This window comes from Rana temporaria, chromosome 3, assembly GCF_905171775.1.
Source record: "Rana temporaria chromosome 3, aRanTem1.1, whole genome shotgun sequence".
Lineage (NCBI taxonomy): Eukaryota > Metazoa > Chordata > Amphibia > Anura > Ranidae > Rana > Rana temporaria.
In genome coordinates, this window is record NC_053491.1 from 414,632,739 (window position 1) to 414,655,669 (window position 22,931).

Consider the following 22,931-nt stretch of genomic DNA (forward strand, 5'->3'; position numbering starts at 1 on the left):
TTACCATTGCCAAGAATTTGTGTCAGATAAAAGACCCCATACCTCTTCCACCTGTCCCCATGTTGCAATTTGGCTAGCTCGGGGCAGGAATTATTTGCCCAAATGGGGCTGAATTTGGTAATGCCTGACGCTTCCTGTAGATATCTAGTTTTATTCCATATCTTCTGCATTAAACTATATGTAGGGAAGCTTTTTTTGGGTTTTCCAAAAGCTAGTGCCTCAAGCGCTGTTGGAACGGACCTTCCTCCCACCGTCTGGAGCATAATATGCTCAGAAGCGCTGGGGGTTCTGCCGGATGGGTCCCCTTCAGAAACCATGGTACCTATCAGGTGCTGCAATTGCAATGCAAAATAGAACAGCCACGGATTTGGCAAAGCAAGGTCACCCTCATCCTTGGGGAGTTGCAGGTGCAGTTTTTCAAGATCAGTTCGCAAAATATGGCATTCACTATCCTTAAGGTCTTCAGTGGGATCACTACCGGGGAGTTGTGGAGCATGTACAGCAATTGGGGCAAGAATCATTTTAATTAGATTCACCTTGCCAGCAACCGACATACACAGAGCGTTCCACGTTTTAACACAGGAGCAAAATCTAGCCAGCAGCGGGGAGATGTTGAGTTGAATATATTCCCTGATACGCGGCGACACATATCCCCAGATATTTAAAGGAGGTAGCTACAGGGATACCGCCCACACGGTCTCTGTGATGTAACTGAACATCATCCAATGGCATTAAGGCTTAGTCCAATTAATTTTTAGGCCAGAGAACCCCCCAAACCGGACCACCGTCTCCATCGTCTTGCTCAGGAATTGCTCTGTATCACCCAGCAGAATCATTATATCATCGGCATAGAGCATCACTTTCTCCTGTCTATCTCCATAACAGAAGCCAGTGATACCCCTGTAATCTGAATCGCCAATGGTTCTATTGCCAGGGCAAACAACAGGGGGGAAAGTGGACACCCCAGCCGCGTACCCCGGCCCAGTGAAAAGAACAGCGACACTCTCCAAGCCTCTCTAATAACCGCCTGGGGGCAATGGTATAGCAAAGGCATCCAGGATTTGAACACCTCTTCAAAGCGAAATCGCCTAAACACCTCCCAGAGGTTTTGCCACTCCACGCTATCAAAAGCTTTCATAGCGTCAAGCAACAGCAGAGCTCTCTTACCCATGTTATCAGCTTGGGATTGCATATTAAGAAATAGTCTCCTGAGGTTTATTGCCGTGAATTTGTTGGGCATAAATTCCATCTGGTCTGGGTGTACAACTGAGGTAATTACCTTATTTAACCTGAGAGCTAGTATTTTTGGCAGAATTTTTATATCTGATTGTAGTATCGAGATCAGCCTGTATGAGGCTGGGTCCACTAGGTCCTTACCTGGTTTTTGGATCAGCACAGTATGTGCCATAGCCATAGAGGACATTAGACTCTCTTGTGGCATTGAACACCCCTAAAAGCTTGGGCAATAAGATCTCTGAGTATTGTTTGTAGATCTCCATGGGGATTCCATCACCCCTGGAGCTTTACAGTTAAGGAAGGCCGCCGCCACAGCCTGCAACTCCTCCAAAATCAATGGAGAATCTAACTCTGTACTTTAAGTAGGGGAGAGATGTGGGAACGTAATTTCATCCAAGTAGCCGGATAGCTCCTCGACACTATACTCCGAGGCCGGGCGATTTAGTGTTTCATAGAAGTCTGCCAGTGTCTCTATTATGAGATCTGGGGAGTGAACCAGCCGCTCCCCAGCGGTCTGCAAGGTTCCAATAACCGGGGACTTCTATTCTGAATTAGCAATTCTAGCCAAGAGAAGACCTGTTGTCTCCCCCTCTTCAAAAAATGCTGTTATGGTAAAGAACCTCTTGTTTTCCCACCGAGGAGTCGAGCAGGTGCCCATACGCAGATTGAGCCGACTGCCACACCCCCTTAGCTGATTTAGTGGGGTCCTGCATGTAGTTAACCTCCAGAGAATGGACTTGTAATTCCAGAGCTTCTCTGAGGGCTTCAGAGCGCTTCCTGACCTTGTTGACCTCGTTACTTAGCATTCGTCCAAGATACATTTTAAAAGCTTCCCATTCATCAAGGACAGATTCCGGACCAGGCTGGTTAGAGAAAAACCTCTGAATGCTCCTCTCTAGTTCCTCTGGGGCAGTAAATAGCTGAAGCCAAAAGGCGTTAAATTTCCAGGGTGCTCTGGGGAGTGTAGATAATTGTGTCACCGTAAGGCTTATCACTATGTAAAAGTGGTCAGAAACACATCTAGGTTTGTATGACACATTGTGAGACTTTGAGAAGCAGGAAAATTGTTTAACTGTAGGATTTCAGTGCCTCCATATGTCTAGCCAGCCCACCTCCTGTAATAATCTAGCCAGAGGAATAGCCCTATGAGAATTCACCCCCAGTACCGGATGTTTCTCCAGACCCGGATCTAACCAGCTATTAAAGTCCCCTACGAGCAGCATCGGGAGATCTGGCCTCCCCTCCAAAAATTCCAGGAGAAGCCGTAGCACCCGAGCATCAAATGGGGGAGGTATGTAAACACAGACCAAAATAAATTTCAAAATGCCAATACGGCAATGCAAAAACACAAACCTTCCCTCAGAATCTACCTTAGATGCATATTCCTGGTAGTCCAGAGACCTGTGTATCGTGGGGCCCATCTTTAACCACTTAAGACTCGGACCAAAATGCAGCTAAAGGACCTTGCCCCTTTTTGCGATTCGGCACTGCGTCGCTTTAACTGACAATTGCGCAGTCGTGCGACGTGGCTACCAAACAAAATTGGCGTCCTTTTTTTCCCACAAATAGAGCTTTCTTTTGGTGGTATTTGATCACCTCTGCGGTTTTTATTTTTTGCTGTATATACAAAAATAGAGCGACAATTTTGAAAAAAGTGTAATATTTTTTACTTTTTGCTATAGTAAATATCCCCCAAAAATATATAAAACATTTTTTTTTTTGCTCAGCTTAGGCCGATACATATTCTTCTACCTATTTTTGGTAAAAAAAATCGCAATAAGCGTTTATCGGTTGGTTTGCGCAAAATTTATAGCGTTTACAAAATAGGGGATAGTTTTATTTCATTTTTATAAAAAAACATTTTTTTTACTACTAATGTCGGGATCAGCGATTTGTGACTGCGACATTATGGCGGACACTTCGGAAAATGTTGACACATTTTTGGGACCATTGTCATTTTCACAGCAAAAAATGCATTTAAAATGCATTGTTTATTGTGAAAATTACAATTGCAGTTTGGGAGATAACCACAAGGGGCGCTGATGGGGTTATAAGTGACCTGAAGTGTGTTTACAACTGTAGGGGGGTGTGGCTGTAGGTGTGACATCATTGATTGTGTCCCCCTATAAAAGGGATGACATGATCGATGCTGCCGCCACAGTGAAGAACGGGGAAGCCGTGTTTACACACGGCTCTCCCCATTCTTCAACTCCAGGGACCGATCGCGGGACTCCAGCGGCGATCGGGTCCGCGATCGGGGTCCGCGGGTCCCACGGTCCCGGAGCTTCGGACCGGGTCACGGGCGTGCGCCCGCGACCCCGCAGCTGGGCATAAAGGACAACGTACATATACGTTGATGTGCCCAGCCGTGCCATTCTGCCAACGTATATCGGCGTAAAGGGGTTCTTAAGTGGTTAAGGTGGTGCACATAAATACAGTTGCAAAAAACAGGAGATCGCCCCGGGACTTTAAATGAGGTAAATGCGATTAGCCAACAATTGACAAAGTAAATGCAGTCTCCAAATGTATTAAAATTGCCATGCAAACATCACTGAAATTATACATTAAAACATGTCATTACACGTATCATGGTATAAAATGTAAATTGCAAAGTACACAGGCATTAAAAGTACCCCAACGCGTTTTACAAGACCATGCTTTCTTCATCAGGGGTAGATGCGTGTGTAGTACATCAAAGCCTGGATCAGACCACCCATTGCTGGATACCAGAGGAGGCAGTAATGAGCGTTCAGCTTGGGAACTGAGGAGGCAGAGGAAAAACCAACCCAACAGAGCACAAACGGGGGGCAAACATGGCCAGGGTGGGGGAATGTGTCACCAAAGATCTCCCAGTATCCATTAGTAATGTCAGCTTGAATAAAGTGGTAAATTTAAAGTGCCTTCAACAACCAATTTATCATCACTAGTTAATAAAGAAATCACGTCCAAAATGATCTTTGAAAGAATTCTAGCAATTCATAATGACAGAGTTTGGCTGCCATAGCTCTATTACTATGAAGGCATGGGCCCGGTTGCCACAGTTCTAGAGTTCAAATGTTATATTCTTGATAAACAGCCACCCCTACTGGACCACATTTGCCATATTATCTTTTAATAATTATTACATGATGCACAAGGGACAAAGTCATTTTTTTTTTTTTTACAAGTTTCCATATTGCTATTGCACCCATTAGTAGGGATTGGTGCAGATGTCCACATTTTATGTTGTGTTTTCCCCAGTAAAACCAACTGCTTACGTGTTAGAGCCCATTCACACAGGGGCAGCGCGACTTTGGGAGGCAACTTGGGCACGACTTGAGTATGAATCACAGCGCGACTTACAAGGCGACTTGAAGTCGTCTCCAGGAGGGGGAACTTCGTGCCAAATTTTAAATAAAAAACTGGCATGGGTTCCCCCTCCAAGAGCATATCAGGCCCTTAGGTCTGGTATGGATTTCAAGGGGAACACCTACGCCAAAAAAACGGCGTGGGGGTCCCCCCAAAATCCATACCAGACCCTTATCCGAGCATGCAGCCCGGCCGGTCAGGAAAGGGGGTGGGGACGAGTGAGCGACCCCCCCTCCTGAACTGTACCAGTCCGCATGCCCTCAACATGGGGGGAAGGGTAGGTGCTTTGGGGCAGGGGGGGCGCACCAAAGGGGGGGTCACATTAGCTGAATGATGGAGAAAAACTGAAGGAAAACAGAAATATTGGAATACTAGTCAGTACCCCAAAAGTGTATTTGCTGTGGAAGAATAATCACCTCTAATGTTGGGTGTCCTACTTGTACTTGTGGATGTTGCTGCATTGTGTAAAACTATTAGAATAGGTTTTACATGTCAGAATGGGGTGCCTCGAGGCTTTCCATACTTTTAAAGGGTGCCTCGAGATTGTCCATCATTTTTAAAGGGTGCCTTGACTGAAAAAATGTTGGGAAACACTGGCTTAGAGAAATAGTATGCAGTGGCAACAGTACATCAGAAATGTCAGTAGCAACAATAGAGGACTGGGAACTTTTGGCCTGGGGGGGGGGGGGGCATACACAACAACCTTTCATGGTAGGGACAGATATCTGAGGGCTAAAGAAACTGTACCACCCAGCATGTTAGCGTTCCACATTGATGGGTGGGCATGGAGAAGGGTGGATTTTTTTAAAGGATATGGTTTATTGTAAGGAATCAAAGTCTGAGGACCGCACATCATTCATTGTTTGACCTTAGTAATTGATGGGTGCTCGCATGTGGACTGTGGCAGATGGTGCCACACAAATCACAGTAAAATGGTAAGACGTTTGCAATAGAGCAAATTATTATTAGTATTATAACACACATTTCCAAATCTTTCAGCATCAATTTCCTTTGGGGTTGTTGGCATTTGTGACATCTCAGCACTGAAAAAGGTGCTTTCCTTTGCTCAATACTGCAATCCCTAATCTAAACAGAGAGTAGGCAGCTATATAACGCCCAGCAACTGTCACTGACTGCTGGGCCCATTCTAGTTCATGTCTGAATGGTATCGGCACTTAGGACCACCAGTCCAACATATCATATTAGTGCTGGCCCAGGGGGCCCACCTTTCTCTCAGCCCAGCTCTATCCTGGGTTGTGGCAATGCTGACACGCATTTCATTCTTTTTTCCATATATTGTCATAAATATTGAAATATTTCGAGAATACATATAAAATACGGATTGGGGACTTTTAAGCTTCCAGACAGAAACAATATACAACATCATATTTCAACTGCTTGCTGACCAGCGCACGACTATATACGTATATACGTCGACAGCATGGCACAGACAGGCAGAAGGACATACCTGTATGTCCCCTGTAAGATTGCGGCATTGTGGACGTGCGCGCGCCACCCTCTGCGAGCCCGACCGCAGGTCCTGCGGACTCGATCGCTGCGATCGTCTTACGTTGAGGAAGAACAGGGAGATGCTGATGTAAACGAGCATCTCCCCGCTCTACCTAGTGACAATGACAGTGATCACCGCTTCCTGTAATCGGAAGCAGTGATCACTGTCTTGTCACACACAGCCCATCCCCCCTACAGTAAGAATCACTCACTAGGGCACACTTAACCCCTACAGCGCCACCTAGTGTTTAACCCCTTCACTGCCAGTGTTATTTTCATCGTAATCAGTGCATTTTTATAGCACTAATCGCTGTAAAAATTACAATGGTCCCAAAAATGTGTCAAAAGTGTCCGCTGTGTCCGCCATAATGTCGCAGTCATGATAAAAATCGCTGATCACCGACATTACTAGTAAAAAAACTAAAATATTAATAAAAATGCCATAAATCTATCCCCTATTTTGTAGACGCTATATCTTTTGCACAAACCGATCAATAAATGCTTATTGCGATTTTTTTTACCAAAAATATGTAGATTAATATGTATAGGGCTAAACTGAGGAAAAAATATGTTTTATATATTTTTTGGAGTTATTTATTGAAGCAAAAATTTTAAAATATTGCATTTTTTTCAAAATTGTTGCTCTATTTTTGTTTATAGCGCAAAAAATAGAAAAAGCAGAAGTGATCAAATACCACCAAAAGAAATGTACCACCGAGCAATTGTCAGTTAAAACGACACAGTGTCGAATCGCAGTGCCGAATTTACTTTGACCAGAAAAATGGTCCGGGGCTGAAGTGGTTAAAATCCATATCAAATTTTAAAAAGTAAAAAGTTTTAAAAGATCCAGTTACAGCTATTTTTTTCTCAACATGTTTCGCCAAGAGGTGACTTCTTCAGGAGACTTTTTAAATTACTGGAGAAAAAGGTATATTACTGCGCTGCCCGAAAAAATGGATGAATAAAGCTGCCTGCACCAACAAACAGAGGGATTTGTGACAAAAAGTGAAAAATACAAAGTGTGGCGCTAATAGCATAAGATGTCAAAAAATTTACAAACTATTAACAATATATAAATAGAAAACACAAAGATAATCCTGCGCTAATAATAGGAAAATTGATAAATTCTAAATACTGAAAAGAAACTGCAACACAATATACATGTGATAATCATGAAAAAACTGTGGAGAAAAAACAATATAGTTGCGCTAGATGAATAGGAAAAAAGATGGCAGGAAATACTCATGAGTAGTAATAAAGCCAAATATATCAATATAAGTGAAGCAAAAGTGAAGAGTGCTTATCAAAAAGTGAGTAAATGATAAATATGCTATAATGATACACAATATAATGGCATGTGAATGAGGAGCTGAAAATGAAGAACCTTATAATGGATCACTAGACAACAAAGTATAGGAACCATTACATAGCATCAGCAAATATATATAATATATATATAATCAAGTGGTGTTCACAATCCAAAAGATTAAAAATTCTGGCAAACAACATCCAACCAGGATGAAGAAACCATGAGCAAATGTCCAAAAGATAGTTGAATAAATAATAAGACCACAGAGTCCAGGTGAAAAAACACACAAACTGTAGAATGCAGGGAAGAATGTCCAGTATCCACACAGACGTAGGTAGATGGGTAGATGGAAGAGATAGATGGCAAGGCTGTCGTCCACCACCACCACACTTAGGCTTGTTCCAGTGCAACACAGAATATTAGGGTACTCTTACCAGATGGATGGGACCTCAGCGCTTCTGCAGAAACAAACCTCTGCAAGGGTTATCAGGCAAGCTGTGTGTTTTTTCACTTGGACTCTGTGGTCTTATTATTTATTCAACTATGTTTTGGACATTTGCTCATGGTTTCTTCGTCCTGGTTGGATGTTGTTTGCCAGAATTTTTAATCTTTTGGATTGTGAACACCGCTTGATTATATATATTATATATAATTGCTGATCATAGGTGTGCGCAGACTATTGCATTAGGGTGTGCACACCAAAGCTCAAACACACATGTGTGTGTAATATACCGTACACTGTATAGCAGTGGGCAAGTCAGTAGAGCTTTGTCAGCAGGGCAGAGATTGGTGTCTAACTTTTGAGACAGAGAAAGAGGCTTAGGACAGAGATTCCCCAGTCCCTTTCTCTGTAGCCAAGCAGCAGGGGGAATCTGCACAGTACAGCATGATTAGGGTGTGCCCAGGCACACCTTACACCCTATGTGCGCACGCCTAGGTTGCTGATGCTATTAAATGGTTTCTATACTTTGTTGTCTAGTGATCCATTATAAGGTTCTTCATTTTCAGCTCCTCATTCACATGCCATTATATTGTGTATCATTATAGCATATTTATCATTTACTCACTTTTTGATAAGCACTCTTCACTTTTGCTTCATTTATATGGATATATTTGGCGTTATTACTACTCATGCGTATTTCCTGCCATCTTTTTTCCTATTCATCTAGCGCAACTATATTGTTTTTTCTCCACTATTAACAATATATATATATATATATTCTATATATATAACACTCAACGTGTGTGTGTGTGTATGTATGTTCCAGCATCACGTCCAAACGGTTAAAGATATTAACATGAAACTTGGCACACATGTTACTTATATGTAGTGTTGCTCACGAATATTTGCATTTCGAATATTCGTTACGAATATGGCATATTCGAATATTCGCGAATAACTCGAATTTCGCGGCCAAATATTCATATTTTTTCAAATTTATTTTTAAGACAGATCACATCCTATCGACGTCTAAAAGCATTGCTGGTATGATTAGAGACCCTGGGCCGAGTAGCTAAGCTGAGGCGATCCTTTTATGTTGCCGAATATTCGCAATCGCGAATATTCAATTTCCGAATATTCGCGAATACTTTCTCCGCCCCTTCTTTTGCATCAGAGCCAATCAGAGTTCTCCTACCACAGTTGTCAAAATCTCGCAATCAATTTCGCATTCGCATTAGCGAAATTTCGATAAAATATCACCAATATTCGATTTCCGAATATTCGCGAATACTTTCTCCGCCCTTCTTTTGCATCAGAGCCAATCAGAGTTGTCAAAATCTCGCAATCAATTTCGCATTCGCATTAGCGAAATTTCGATAAAATATCACCAATATTCGATTTCCGAATATTCGCGAATACTTTCTCCGCCCTTCTTTTGCATCAGAGCCAATCAGAGTTGTCAAAATCTCGCAATCAATTTCGCATTCGCATTAGCGAAATTTCGATAAAATATCACCAATATTCGATTTCCGAATATTCGCGAATACTTTCTCTGCCCTTCTTTTGCATCAGAGCCAATCAGAGTTCTCCTACCACAGTTGTCAAAATTTCGCAATCAATTTCGCATTCGCATTAGCGAAATTTCGCAATTTTTTTTTTTATAAAATATCACGAATATTCGATTTTAGTGAATATTTCACGAATATTCGTCTATATATTCGTGATATATCGCGAAATCGAATATGGCATATTCCGCTCAACACTACTTATATGTCAGCAACAAACATAGGATAGGTGGTTTAACCCTTACCCACCCCCATTTGCCATGGTCGGGGTTTTCCTTTAAAGTCCCATTCAACTCTATGGGAAATACATGTTACTTCATGTTCCAGCATCATGTCCAAACGGCTAAAGATATTAACATGAAACTTGGCACACATGTTACTTATATGTCAGCAACAAACATAGGATAGGTGGTTTAACCCTTACCCACCCCATTTGCCATGGTCAGGGTTTTCCTTTAAAGTCCCATTCAACTCTATGGGAAATACATGTTACTTCATAACTTCCAAACGGCTGTAGATATTTCGATAACACTTGGTCACATGTTACTTATATGTCCACTTAAACTATAGGATAGTTAATTTATCCCTTAACTACCCCCATTTGTGAGGGTCGGGATTTTTGTTTAAAGTCCCATGCAAATCAATGGGAAATGTATGTTCCCACATAACTTCTGTACGCCTGGAGATATTTCAATAATACCTGGTACACATATTACTTATATGCCAAATAAAAATATATGACAGTTAAATTAACCCTTACCTACACCCTTATATAAAAGATGGTTAAAGAGCTAATAACGTTCAGGACTGAGGGGGTGGTGTATGTGCTCCAGTGCCCGTGCTCTTTGCAGTATGTGGGACGCACTAAGAGACCCATGTGGAAAAGGATTAGGGAGCACGTACAAAACATTGAAAAAGGTTGTGATGAACATAATGTCTCACGACATTTCAAACAATGCCATAATAATGATCCAAGAGGTTTAAAATTTTGGGCCATAGACAAGTATATACCCCACTGGAGGGGGAGTCACAAAGTCAGGGAGCTGAGTAAATGTGAATCTCGGTGGATTCACGAGATGGCTACCCTGGCACCTAATGGCCTTAACATCGAGTTTGACCTCAATTGCTTCATCGCAGATTTCTAATTTGGGGCATTTTATATACATTTTTATATTTTTTATCCATATATATATATTTTTTTATCAATATATATATATATATATTTTTATCAATATATTTTTATCATTATATATTGTTATTAATATTTTTTAATAATCTTATGGACTGGGTTTATTATTATAACCTATTGATCAGCTGATCATGTGTTTTTTTTGGTGAAGATTCACCAGTATGCGGGATTTTTATCCCCTTCCATTGTATGTCATGTCTATAGTAATTCTTGTAATATTACTATCACCCACTAGGGGGGGTGATTATCTATGCCTTCTTTTATTTATTTTTGAAAGTGGTTGAGTAATATTAGGTGTATTTATTCTTCTCACCACTGGAGGCAGTGACGTGTATAGGCTATTAGTTGTTCATAATGAAGGTTGCATAAATGAATTTTATAATGTATTTTAACATTTAATTTGTTCCAAATGGTCTCGTATATATGTATTTTATTTGCTTGTAAAGATCACATTAAAATGTTGTGGCTAAAGCGCACCAGTCAGCCGGCAATGATGTGAAGGATCCACCCCTCTGCTCTTGCCTCCATTGTCAGCTTGTATAAATAGACTGCTGACATGGTCACATGGCAACCCATGAATAAGTCAAGTGGCTATTGACGATACGCGTGGGGGAGAAGCCGAGTGACGCGATCGACGGTCGAATCCGTCCTTCTGAGGAGATCGTAGCACTGAGCGGCGTTCAATGACTGATTGCAGTTGAGCCTTTTTACCATCGAGGTTCCGTGAGTGCAATCATTGTATTGCAGGGTTCATTTCCCATTTTATTACATTATTTGCACCATATATCTTTCTTTTCTCCTTATGAGCGGCTGATATCCTGTGTTAATCGGGGAGTCCAGAAGGGAAAGTTTTTTTTGCTATAATGACAGCTGCACACCAGAGGACTGTGCATCTCACACCTGTCTCCTATTAGCCTATGTACTGAACTGTGTTTTTTCCATGAACTATTTTTGCTGGTTCTATTTGAATTTTTTCACATTATAGTTTTTGAGTGGTTTTTGTTTATCTTTTGCACATATACCTCCCTGATTTGAGGTATAGGGGGTTCTTATTTATGTATATGGTATATATATGTATGCAATTTTTTACTTGATTATCAGCGCAACACAATATTTTCTTATATATTTATATTACTATGATTTTCCTCCCCAAAAGGTTAAGATAGGAAGACCGGGCAACGCCGGGTATTCAGCTAGTATATATATATAAACAAGCTCATATGCAGAACAAAACTGTAACAATAAAACATATGATATGTGACACGGTCATAATGAAAAACAAGTGAAAAGAAATTCAAAATGTCTGTGACTAAAACAGTATATAAGGCAGATGGACTCCACTCCAAATAAGAAAGTGCAAAATGTGAACAAAATTAATTCTCATGTGCAAAAAAATAAGGTAAACAGTCAATGGTTAATCCACTAGGATCTAGAACCCCGGTTCAGTGGAACGAAACATGTCGGGTTTCTCTGCCTACCAGTGCGCTTAATCTTGTTTTTACTTTGTGATCACTTTTATCTTTTGTACACACCGCAAGGTGTTTTTTTTGCTGTACAACTTTTTATATTAAAACTATTTTTGACCTACGCCATGAGGAGGCTCTCTTTTTCTTTGATCTGAGCTTCAACACCTTTGTCGCCATTCATGGGAGGAGTTACTACATCTACCTTCTCACCACGCTATTACCTGTCTATTAAGCATCCGCTGGATCACCACTTGGAGTCATTTCCTAGCTGTCCTGTGGAAGGATCATCTGACGAAGCAGGCATAATTCTCATGCTGTTCAGACTCACCACTCACGTGGGGGAGTCCACACCGTATGGTAAGAGTACCCATCTTCTCCTCTTTGGTGGTGGCCTCACAAGTGTACAGTGGTGACAAAATCTGCATAACGTCATGATCTACACCAGTTCTAGATCCTAGTGGATTAACCATTGACTGTTTACCTTATTTTTTGCACATGAGAATTGATTTTGTTCACATTTTGCACTTTCTTATTTGGAGTGGAGTCCATCTCCTTTATATACTGTTTCAGTCACAGAAGTTTTGAATTTCTTTTCACTTGTTTTTCATTATGACAGTGTCACATATCATATGTTTTATTGTTACAGTTTTGTTCTGCATATGAGCTTGTTTATATATATATATAGTTAATAGTTTGTAAATTTTTTGACATCTTATGCTATTAGCGCCGCACTTTTTTGTATTTTTCACTTTTTAAATTACTGTACAAGATATTCACTGTGTACAGAAAGAGTACACATTTAGAGACAATACCACATGGGGCCATACAGCCCTATTATCTATATTCATACATGATTAATTCATATGCATCAAAGTTACAATGATTTATCTGAGAGACTGTTCTTACCCCAGAGTTACCAGGAGCCACAAAATAACCTTCATAGGGATATCAGTGTGTCATAGGAGGACCATATCCCCACAGTGAAAATGTATGGAAAATTTCAAAAATAGTGTTGAACGGGTCCCAAATCAAGGCCGTAGATTCATCAAATATTCACCTGTCATGTCACAATGAGGAACCAAACAGACAAGATCTTCCAAGATGGAAATATACAGCTTAGCTTCAAATAGATTGCTTTATCTCACTAGAACACAGGTGTCAAACACAAGTTCCACGGGCCGAATCCGGCCCTCCAGGCCATTTCATGTGGCCCTTGCACCTCTCCTGCAGCTGCAGGAGAGCTCCAGCCCTCCTCTGGTCCTCCTCCAGACCCTTACTTTCTGCTTTCAAGCAATGTATCCAATCCAGCTTCTTCCCAGCAGCAGCATAAGGAAAGGGGGGTACACTTCTGATGGTGGGGTGGCTCTTGACATCTATTGTAAAATGAGGGGATGTGTTGGACATCTAATCTTACAGATACAAGCGGCCCTTTTGAGGGCAATCATTATGCTGATGCGGCCCACAATGAAATTGAGTTGGACACCCCTGCACTAGGGGATATTGACATATTTAGGATTTTTTCCCAAGCTTTCCTCACTATGAGACCAATAATTACTTTCTCAGGGAAGATTGAAGCTTTTGTAAAACAATTGTTTGCCATGTTTTCTTCTGGGGAACTTGTAAATAAATGATTGCTAGATATTGAAAGTATCACACTGACAATGTTTAATGTATTTACATTTTATAGGAAGAAATTGACCATCTTCTAAATGTTCAAAAGTTTGTAGAACTGGTTGTGGTTGCTGATATATCAATGGTAAGTATTGTGTTTTCTTTTAAACAAAGCCATAGTATACTACATTAGATTAAATGGAATCATAATATTGCATTTTTATTTTTATTTTTTTTATATATACTTTCAATTTTGTTTTTCAGTATCATAAATATGACAAGAATACCAAATCTGTGAAAGACAGAGTATTTGCAATAGTTAATGTCATGAATTTGGTGAGTAAACTTGTACTGGGCAGTTAGAGAATTGGTTAAAGGGAGCAGGGTGTAAGAGCTAAGTGGAAGTCAGAGACTGGAGGACCGTTTGTGAATTGAAGAAAGGAAACATCACTAATGCAGCCACACCTAGGGGTTACTTTACCAAAACTGGAGCACTCAGAATATGGTGCAGCTGTGCATAGTAGCCAATCGGCTTCTAACTTCAGCTTGTTAAATTAAAGTGGTTTTAACCCTAAAAAATAAAATAAAAGCTTCTGTCCCTTTAAGGCACGAGATATAGCACAGTGCTTTTGCCATGCCAATTTTCCCTTTCTATGTTGTGCAAAACCTGGTTGATCCTGCCTGTTCCATCCCCTGTTTAAACTGACCATGTTTATCATGGCTGCTGATCTCTGATAGAATGGTCAGATTACTTGCCTCCGTCATCCAGCATCTTTGCATCTCCCCCTTTCCCATTCCCCTGTCACCTCCATAGTCTGTGTGTGAGAGCCGATCTCCTCCCCATCGCTCCCCTCTCCTCCTGCCGAGAGCAATGCTATTCCCCTGAAGCTACTCCTCCCTTCCTCTGTTAAAGCTGCAGTGTCTCCCACAGTGTTTTATCTTTGGAGACAGCAGCAAACAGATCAGTTTTGCTTTATTTCACATGGAAATCATTTAAAACGATTTAAAAACGATATTTATTATTTAACCACTAGTCCACCGCCCGCCGTCATATGACAGCGGGACGATGAGCCTCTCGTTCTGGGTGGACGTCACATGACGTCGCCTTCCCGAGCCAATAGGGGGCGCACGCCCACCCCGTCACTGGGAACCGCGATGACGGTCACAATGTCCACCGAGCACCGGCGATTGCCCAGTAACTGAGCAGGACCGTGGATTGTGTATATAAACACACAGATCCACGTCCTGTCAGGGAGAGGAGACCGATAACATTTAAATTTTAATGCAGCGCATTCTCTTCTTCTTTATAATGCTAGAATAATGAAGTTGTTTTGCTGCTGATATTCTGACAAACTGATTTCGTACTGAAAAGCATGAGGCTGAAAAGCGCAAATCGTCTCTCATCAAACTTCTACTAACACGAGATTAGCAGAAGGAGCCCAAAAAGGGTGGCACACTTGGTATTGAACTTCCCTTTTATAGTACCGTCATACATGTTGGATGTGACCGCGTTCTTGGCGATCTGAATTTTCAACAACATTTGTGCGACCGTGTGTATGCAAGACAAGTTTGAGCCAACATTCAGTCGAAAAAAAATCCACAGTTTTGTTGTCGGAATGTCTGATCGTCTGTACGCGGCATTAGAGTTAAGATAAGATAAGATTTATTGTCATTGTAGAAACAAATTCACAATGAAATTACATTACATTTCTACTCCACACATTATTTCATACATCACAATTATCAACCATGCATTTATCACACAGGATTTAATTATACCAAAAAAAAATATATATATATAAAAGTATCCCCATACTATAAAAGTATAAAAAGTGTCCTCATATTAAAAACAAAACAAGACATTAAAAAAGCCTTAATAGCCCTGGTAAAGAAGCTCTCTTTAATTGTCCGTGTTTTAGGCTAGGTTCACACTGCTGCGAATTCTATTGCAAATTTGAGCCATTGCAATTTCTCAAATTCGCAAGTTATTTAAATTACATAGTTTAACATTAGTGCTGTTCACATCAATGCGTTGCGAATATAAGCTGCGAGAAAAAAAGGGTCCTGTGCGAGTTTGATCCGTGTGCGATACAAATTCAGCTCTATAGACTGGCATTCCCTGAAATCGCGGCCGCGAATCGTGGCAAATTTTCGGAAAAAACGCAGCCGCAAAATCGTGGTAAAATCGATTTTGAATTCGCAGCAGTGTGAACCTAGCCTTAATCACCCTAAAATGTCTCCCAGATGGCAATAATTCAAAAAAATGACAACCAGGATGAGTCTGGTCTTGACTATTTTTGCTGCTCTACAAAGCCAACGAGTCTCGTATATTTCTTCTAGAGAAACAAGTTCACACCCTACAATTTTCTGCGCTGTTCGAACCACTCTCTTTTTATCTGCCTGCGTACAACTAGGATACCAAACTAGAATACAATACGTTAATGTACTCTCAATGGCAGAGCGATAGAAGGTCTCTACCTTCCCTCCCAAGCCATTCTTCCCAAGGAGTCGCAAAACATATAAAAGCTGTTGCAATTTCTTAATAATGGCTTTAACGTTGATTATCCATGATAAGTTTTCAGAAATGCATGTTCCTAAAAACGTACAGGTAGAAACCTGCTCCACGCACACGCCTTTAATAAAAAACGGTGCTGGTTCAGGCCTGTTCCTTCTGAAATCTACAATCAGTTCCTTTGTTTTCCCTGCGTTTAGGATCAGGTTATTCGCTGTACACCACTATCCTATCAACCTCTCTCCTGTATTGCTCCTCATTGTCCCCAGTGATACAACTGATTACAGTAGTGTCATCGGCAAACGTAACTATACTATTGGTCTCATAAAAGGGGGTGCAGTCATATGTGTACAGCGCATAGAGAAAGGGACTTAACACACAACCCTGCAGTGCTCCAGTACTTATTTCTCGCTTGGAAGAAACAAACTTATCCAATTTGACCACCTGTGAGCGATGGACCAAAAAAATCCCTTATCCAAAATCAAATAAAGGGCGGAAAATCCAATTTATGCATTTTTTTCAAACAGTTAGACTGTTAACTATTCTATTTTACACAGGATTACAAGATGTTAAACATTTCTGTGGTTCTTGTTGGGCTTGAGATCTGGGATACCAAGGATCAGATTGAAGTAAACACTAAAGTTGAACCTACTTTGTCAAAGTTTTCTACATGGAGAAAGGAAAAGTTATTGCCTAGAATAGCACATGACAATGCTCAACTTATCACGTAAGTCTTTAATTGCAGATATAATCCGGTTGTCAAATAGTAATATCCTTTTTTATTTTATTTAATACTATATATATATACACACACTATAGGTAACATTTATGCTTATTATTAATTATTCAAAAACACATGCTCGCTAATGCCCGGGACCAGGCAGGGCCACGTTCATGTAGCATCAACATTATGGCAGTACCCCGCCGTACACCCGGGCCCTGGTGTCTCTGTATCATAATCTGATGCTGACATGCAGGTTCCACCCAATCCCACAATATATTTACCTGCTCAGGATGCAATATTTCCAAGGAGACACCACAGAGCAGTGCCCAATTCCACCAGTCCAGCTTGACTCTGCCACCTCCCTTCCAGTGACAGAACAGGCACCAGTGCGGACCCTGCACAAGCATAAATAACTATTTTCTCTGCTGTACCATGTGCATAGGTCCCTAGGCTCTCGGCTATGCAGGTCTGGTTCTGATTGCTGGGGCACCAACCACTTTATTCACTATGAGAGAGACCGGTCACCCTTGTCTGTACCGCTCTACCGCTGTCTGGCTGTCATCTCATCCTTGTTTCCCCTAGCAATAGCATGTCACCACTTCTCCCCATGTTTGCATTACAGCCCTGTTCTTCCATACTCCAATACCACCATGTACCCCTTTTAACCACTTGCTTACATATACCCCCTACCTGCCCAGGCGAAATTTCAGCTTCCGGCACTGCGTCGTTTTAACTGACAATTGCGCGGTCCTGCGACGTGGCTCCCAAACAAAATTGACTTCCTTTTTATCCCACAAATAGAGCTTTCTTTTGGTGGTATTTGATCGCCTGTGCGGTTTTTATTTTTTGTGCTATAAACAAAAAAAAGCGACAATTTAAAAAAAAAAGCACATTGGCCCAGATTCAGTAAGCAATTGCGCCTGCTTAACCATAGGTTACGCAGCGCAATTGCTGACTTGCACCGGCGTAACGAGTTCTTCTGATTCAGAGAACTCGTTACGCCGACTGCAGCCTAAAATCTGCGTGGCATAAGGCTCTTATGCCACGCAGATTTTAGGCTGCATTCTTGCGTTGACCGCTAGGGGGCGCTCCCATTGTGGTCAGCGTATAGTATGCAAATTGCATACTTACACCGATTCACAATGTTGCGCGGGCCCTGCGTACGCAAGGTACGGAGTTTCCGTACGGCATCTTTAGCGTAAGGCTGCCCCTTCTAATAGTAGGGGCAGCCAATGCTAAAGTATAGCCGCCGTTCCCGCGACGTGAAATTTGAATTTCACGTCGTTTGCGTAAGTGATTCGTGAATGGCGCTGGACGCCATTTACGTTCACTTTGAAGCAAATGACGTCCTTGCGACGTCATTTGCCGCAATGCACGTCGGGAAAGCATGCGCTCTACGCTCGGCGCGGGAGCGCGCCTAATTTAAATGATTCCCGCCCCCAGCGGGATCATTTACATTGCGCGCGCTTACGCCGGGCAATTTTGCCGGCGCGCCCTCGCAATTTACGGAGCTACTGCTCAGTGAATCGAGGGCAGTGCAAAATATTTGCGTGGGCGCAGGGCAAAATCGTTGCCCTGCGCCTCCGCAAATATAGCGCAGATCTCTTTGAATCTGGGCCAATATTTTCTACTTTTTGATATAATAAATATCCCATTTTTTTTTAAACTATATTTTTTTCTCAGTTTAGGCGATACATATTCTTCTACATATCTTTGGTAAAAAAAAATCGCAATAAGCGTATAGTGACTGGTTTGCGCAAAAGTTATAGCGCCTACAAAATAGGGGCCATAATTATGATTTTTTTTATAATATTTTGTTACTAGTAATGGCGGCGATCTGCGATTTTTATTGGGACTGCGACATTATGGCGACATTATGGTGGACACATAGGACACTTTTGACACATTTTTGGGACCATTCACATTTATACAGTCAACAGTGCTATAATTATGCACTGATTACTGTATAAATGTCACTGGCAGGGAAGGGGTTAACACTAGGGGAGAGGAAGGGGTTAAATGTGTACCCTGGGAGTGATTCTTACTGTGGGGGGAGGGGACTGACTGGGGGAGGTGACCGATCTGTGTCCCTATGTACAAGGGACACAGCATTGGTCTCCTCTCCCTGACAGTATGTGGATCTCTGTGTTTACACACAGAGATCCACAGAGATCCACAGTCCCAGTAAGGCGGCGCGTGCGCACCCTAGTGGCTCTAAAAGACGAGGACGTCATATGATGAACAATGGAGCTATCGTGCCGCCGCCAATTGACGGCGGCCGGTAGTTAGGTGGTGAAGTAACTTCAGACCAGGCTTTGAAATAGTTTAACTGCTTAAGGACCAAATCCATGTACATATACTGTGGCAGGGTGGCCCTTAAGCGTGAAATCTCGAACCTGTACATTTTTCTTCGCCCCCCTGGATGTGCACGCGCTGTGGGAGCCCCACTCCCGCTGTGATTGGAAACAGCGGGAGCCAATCAGTGGGTCCAGCGTATGAGATGTCCTCCGGGAACTGACAATCGTTCTGAGGAGAGGCAGAACGGCGCTCTGCCCATGTAAACAAGGCAGATCGCTGTTCTGCCAGAGGGGAAAACACAGATCTCTGTTTTCCATGAGTCAAAGCACCACCCCCACAGTTGAAAAACACCCCCTAGGGACACACTTAACCCTTTGATCACCCCTGATGTTAACCCCTTCCAGTGCACAGTCATTAGTACAGTAACTTTTGGGTAAACCAATCAATGCACTTATTGGGATTTTGTTTAACAAAAATATGTAGCAGAATACATATTGACCTAAATTGATGAAGAAATTAGATTTTTTTTAAAATGTATTGGTTATGTTTTTTTAGCAGAAAGTAAAACATTTTTATTTATTTTTTCAAAATTGTCCATCTTTTTTTGTAGCACAAAAAATAAAAACCGCAGAGGTGATCAAATACCACCAAAAGAAAACTCAATTTGTGAAAAAAAAGGAATTTTATTTGGGTACAGCGTCACAATTGTCAGTTAACCACTTGAGGACTGGAAGGATTTGCCCCCTTAATGCCTAGACCATTTTGTTTGCGATATGGCACTGTGACGCTTTAACTGACAATTGCACGGTTGTGCGACGCTGTACCCAAATAAAATTGATGTCCTTTTTTCACACATTGAGCTTTCTTTTGGTTGTATTTGATCACCTCTGTTTTTTTTCCGCTATAAACAAAAAAGAACAACAATTTTGAAAAAAATATATATTTTTAACTTTTTGCTATAATAATTATACACCCAAAAAATGTAAAAAAACTAATTTGTTCATCAGTTTAGACCGATATGTATTCTTCTACATATGTTTGATAAAAATATCGCAATAAGCATTAATTGATTGGTTTGTGCAAAAGTTATAGCATCTACAAAATAGGGGATAGGTTTATAGCATTTTTTTATTTTTTTTACTAGTAATGGCGGTAACATAACTGCGATATTGCGGCAGACAGTTTGGACACTTTTTGGGACTATTAATATTTAAACAGCGATCAGAGTTAAAAATAGCCACTGATTACTGTTTAAATGTCACTGGGATGTAAGGGGTTAACACTAGGAGGCGATCAAGGGGTTAAGTATTCCCTAGATAGGCCTGGATGGACTGTAAGTTCCCTTTCACACTTATACGACTTGTCCCACGATTTTGGACTGAAAAATCGCATGACAAGTCATTCTCCATGATTTTCAATGACTTCCATTCATATTTGCATGACTTTGATGCCGCGTACACACGATAATTTTTCGGGATAAAAACGATCGTGTGTGGGCTTCAGAGCATTTTTCGGGTTCTGAAAAACGGCCAATATTTTTTTCGAACATGCTCTATTTTTTCACAACGTTTTAAACGCTGTCGTTTTTCGGGTTGTAAAAAATGGTCGTGTGTGGGCTTTAACGACGTGAAAAATCCGCGCATGCTCAGAAGCAAGTTATGAGACGGGAGCGCTCGTTCTGGTAAAACTAGCGTTCGTAATGGAGTAAGCACATTCATCACGCTGTAACAGACAGAAAAGCGCAAACCGTCTTTTACTAACACAAAATCAGCTTAAGCAGCCCAAAGGGTGGCGCCATCTGAATGGAACTTCCCCTTTATAGTGCCGTCGTACGTGTTGTACGTCACCGCGCTTTGCTGGAGCATTTTTTTTTCACGATCGTGTGTAGGCAAGGCCGTTTTATGATCAAGTTGAAAAAAAACTTTTTCTAGAGCCTGAAAAACATAGTTTTTTACAACCCGTGCCGACTTCAAAGTAGTTCCTGCACTACTTTGGTCCAACTTCCATGCGAGTTGATGTCCATAGACCTCAATGTTAAACCATCAAGTAGCATGCAAATCGTACCTGAATAATATAGACACAATTTCAATACGACTGTAAGCACAAGCAGCTTTTTGACCCTTGTGTCACCCAATCCTTTTAATATAGTAGCCCCTCCCAAGCACACTTTTCTAGCACACATTCACTTCCTGGTTATTCCCTCAGGAACAATGTGCTCCACACAGCCCAAAAAAAGAGATGTCCTTGTCCTTGTCTTTGTCCTCCGCTTCTCCTCCTCTTCTTCCTCATGCACTGCTACTGCTGCAGCAGCAAGCAATGACAACTGCTGTGGCAATATATTAAAGGTAGATATAGAGGGCGCTATACTACAAGACGATATCTAACAAATACCCCCTATAATTGTAAAGAAATATATAAAAATATAATTGTAATCATCAATGATCAAGAAAACAAATATATACCAATAGTGCATCAACACAAGTGCAATGCTTAGTATTGTCTCTTATAAATAGTCCCAATTGTGCGTAACAGTGAATCTGATAACAAAATCTTCTTATCAGCTATATTCTTGCTTAAGGTGATATACTTCCGCCACCAAACATCAATAGCTTCTGTCACCCAAAAGTGCACAACATATGAATGTGCTTGCCAGAAATATCTGACTTCTTTATTGAAAAAGAAAGTCAGATATGGCTTTTAGCAGGATTGTGCCTGCACACATGCTGGATTGACAGGAATGCTCTCAAATGCCTCACTCTCGGCGTCCCAGGTTAGATATATAAAAAAACAAAAAAAAAGCCCATAGCATAATACTGTTTTTTATTTAAAAGTGAACATAAGAAAAAGGTGCCAAATGGTCTCATACATTAAAAAGTGCCTCCCGGCACTTGGGCTGCAAATATGTCACCGCTAGTGGCGGTTTCACTTCGCTCCCACCTCCGTGGTTTGACGTGTGTTCCACCGGGTTCTGCTAGCTCCTGCAGTGTCGGAGAGGACGTCAGGCTACCACGTGACCACGTATCAATTATAGGGGGTATTTGTTAGATATCGTCTTGTAGTTGAGCGCCCTCTATATCTACCTTTACACATTGCAAGTTTACACTTTGTCACAGAGGAGCAGCTTTAATATTTTTATATAATTTATTTATATATACCGTATTTATCGGCATATACCGCACACTTTTTTGCCCTTAAAATCAGGGCAAAATCGTGGGTGCGCGATATACGCCGATACTCGCTTCCCACGCTGTGTTTGAACGCCGCTGCCGACATATCCGAGCGCAGTACACTCGGGTACACTCGGCAAGGCTCGGCTCCCCTCGCGGTTATGCGAGAAGAGCTGAGAGGAGCCGAGCGTGCCCGAGTGTACTGCTCTCGGTATATTCGGCGGCGTTCAAACACAGCGCGGGAAGCGGGGATCGGCTCAGAGACAGCGCGGGAGAAGCAGGGAGGACACCACGAAGGCGGCAGACGGACGCCGGACCGGACAAGGCTGCCGATGGACGCCGGGCAAGACACCAAAGCTGTAAGTAATAAGAAAAAAAATCCAGGAATTTCACTTCTAGATTAGGGGTGCGCGCTATACGCCGGTGCGCGCTATAGGCAGATAAATACGGTAATAATTCAATTAATTAAAAAAAAATTCTGGTGCTGAATATATTTTTACACATGTGGCAATATATTGAGTAGCAAACATTTTCTGTCACAACACACCACAACAA

General features: G+C 41.5%; 1 protein-coding gene across 1 annotated transcript in view; it reads left to right on the forward strand.

Annotated features, from left to right (window-relative positions):
• LOC120933088 (zinc metalloproteinase/disintegrin ussurin-like) overlaps nucleotides 1–22,931 on the forward strand; it is a 69,752-nt gene that overhangs the window by 26,859 nt on the left and 19,962 nt on the right. The window contains exons 6-7 of the mRNA XM_040346087.1: nucleotides 13,752–13,820; nucleotides 16,745–16,914. Of these exons, the coding sequence (XP_040202021.1) occupies nucleotides 13,752–13,820; nucleotides 16,745–16,914 (239 nt within the window). The remainder of the gene's footprint in view (nucleotides 1–13,751; nucleotides 13,821–16,744; nucleotides 16,915–22,931) is intronic.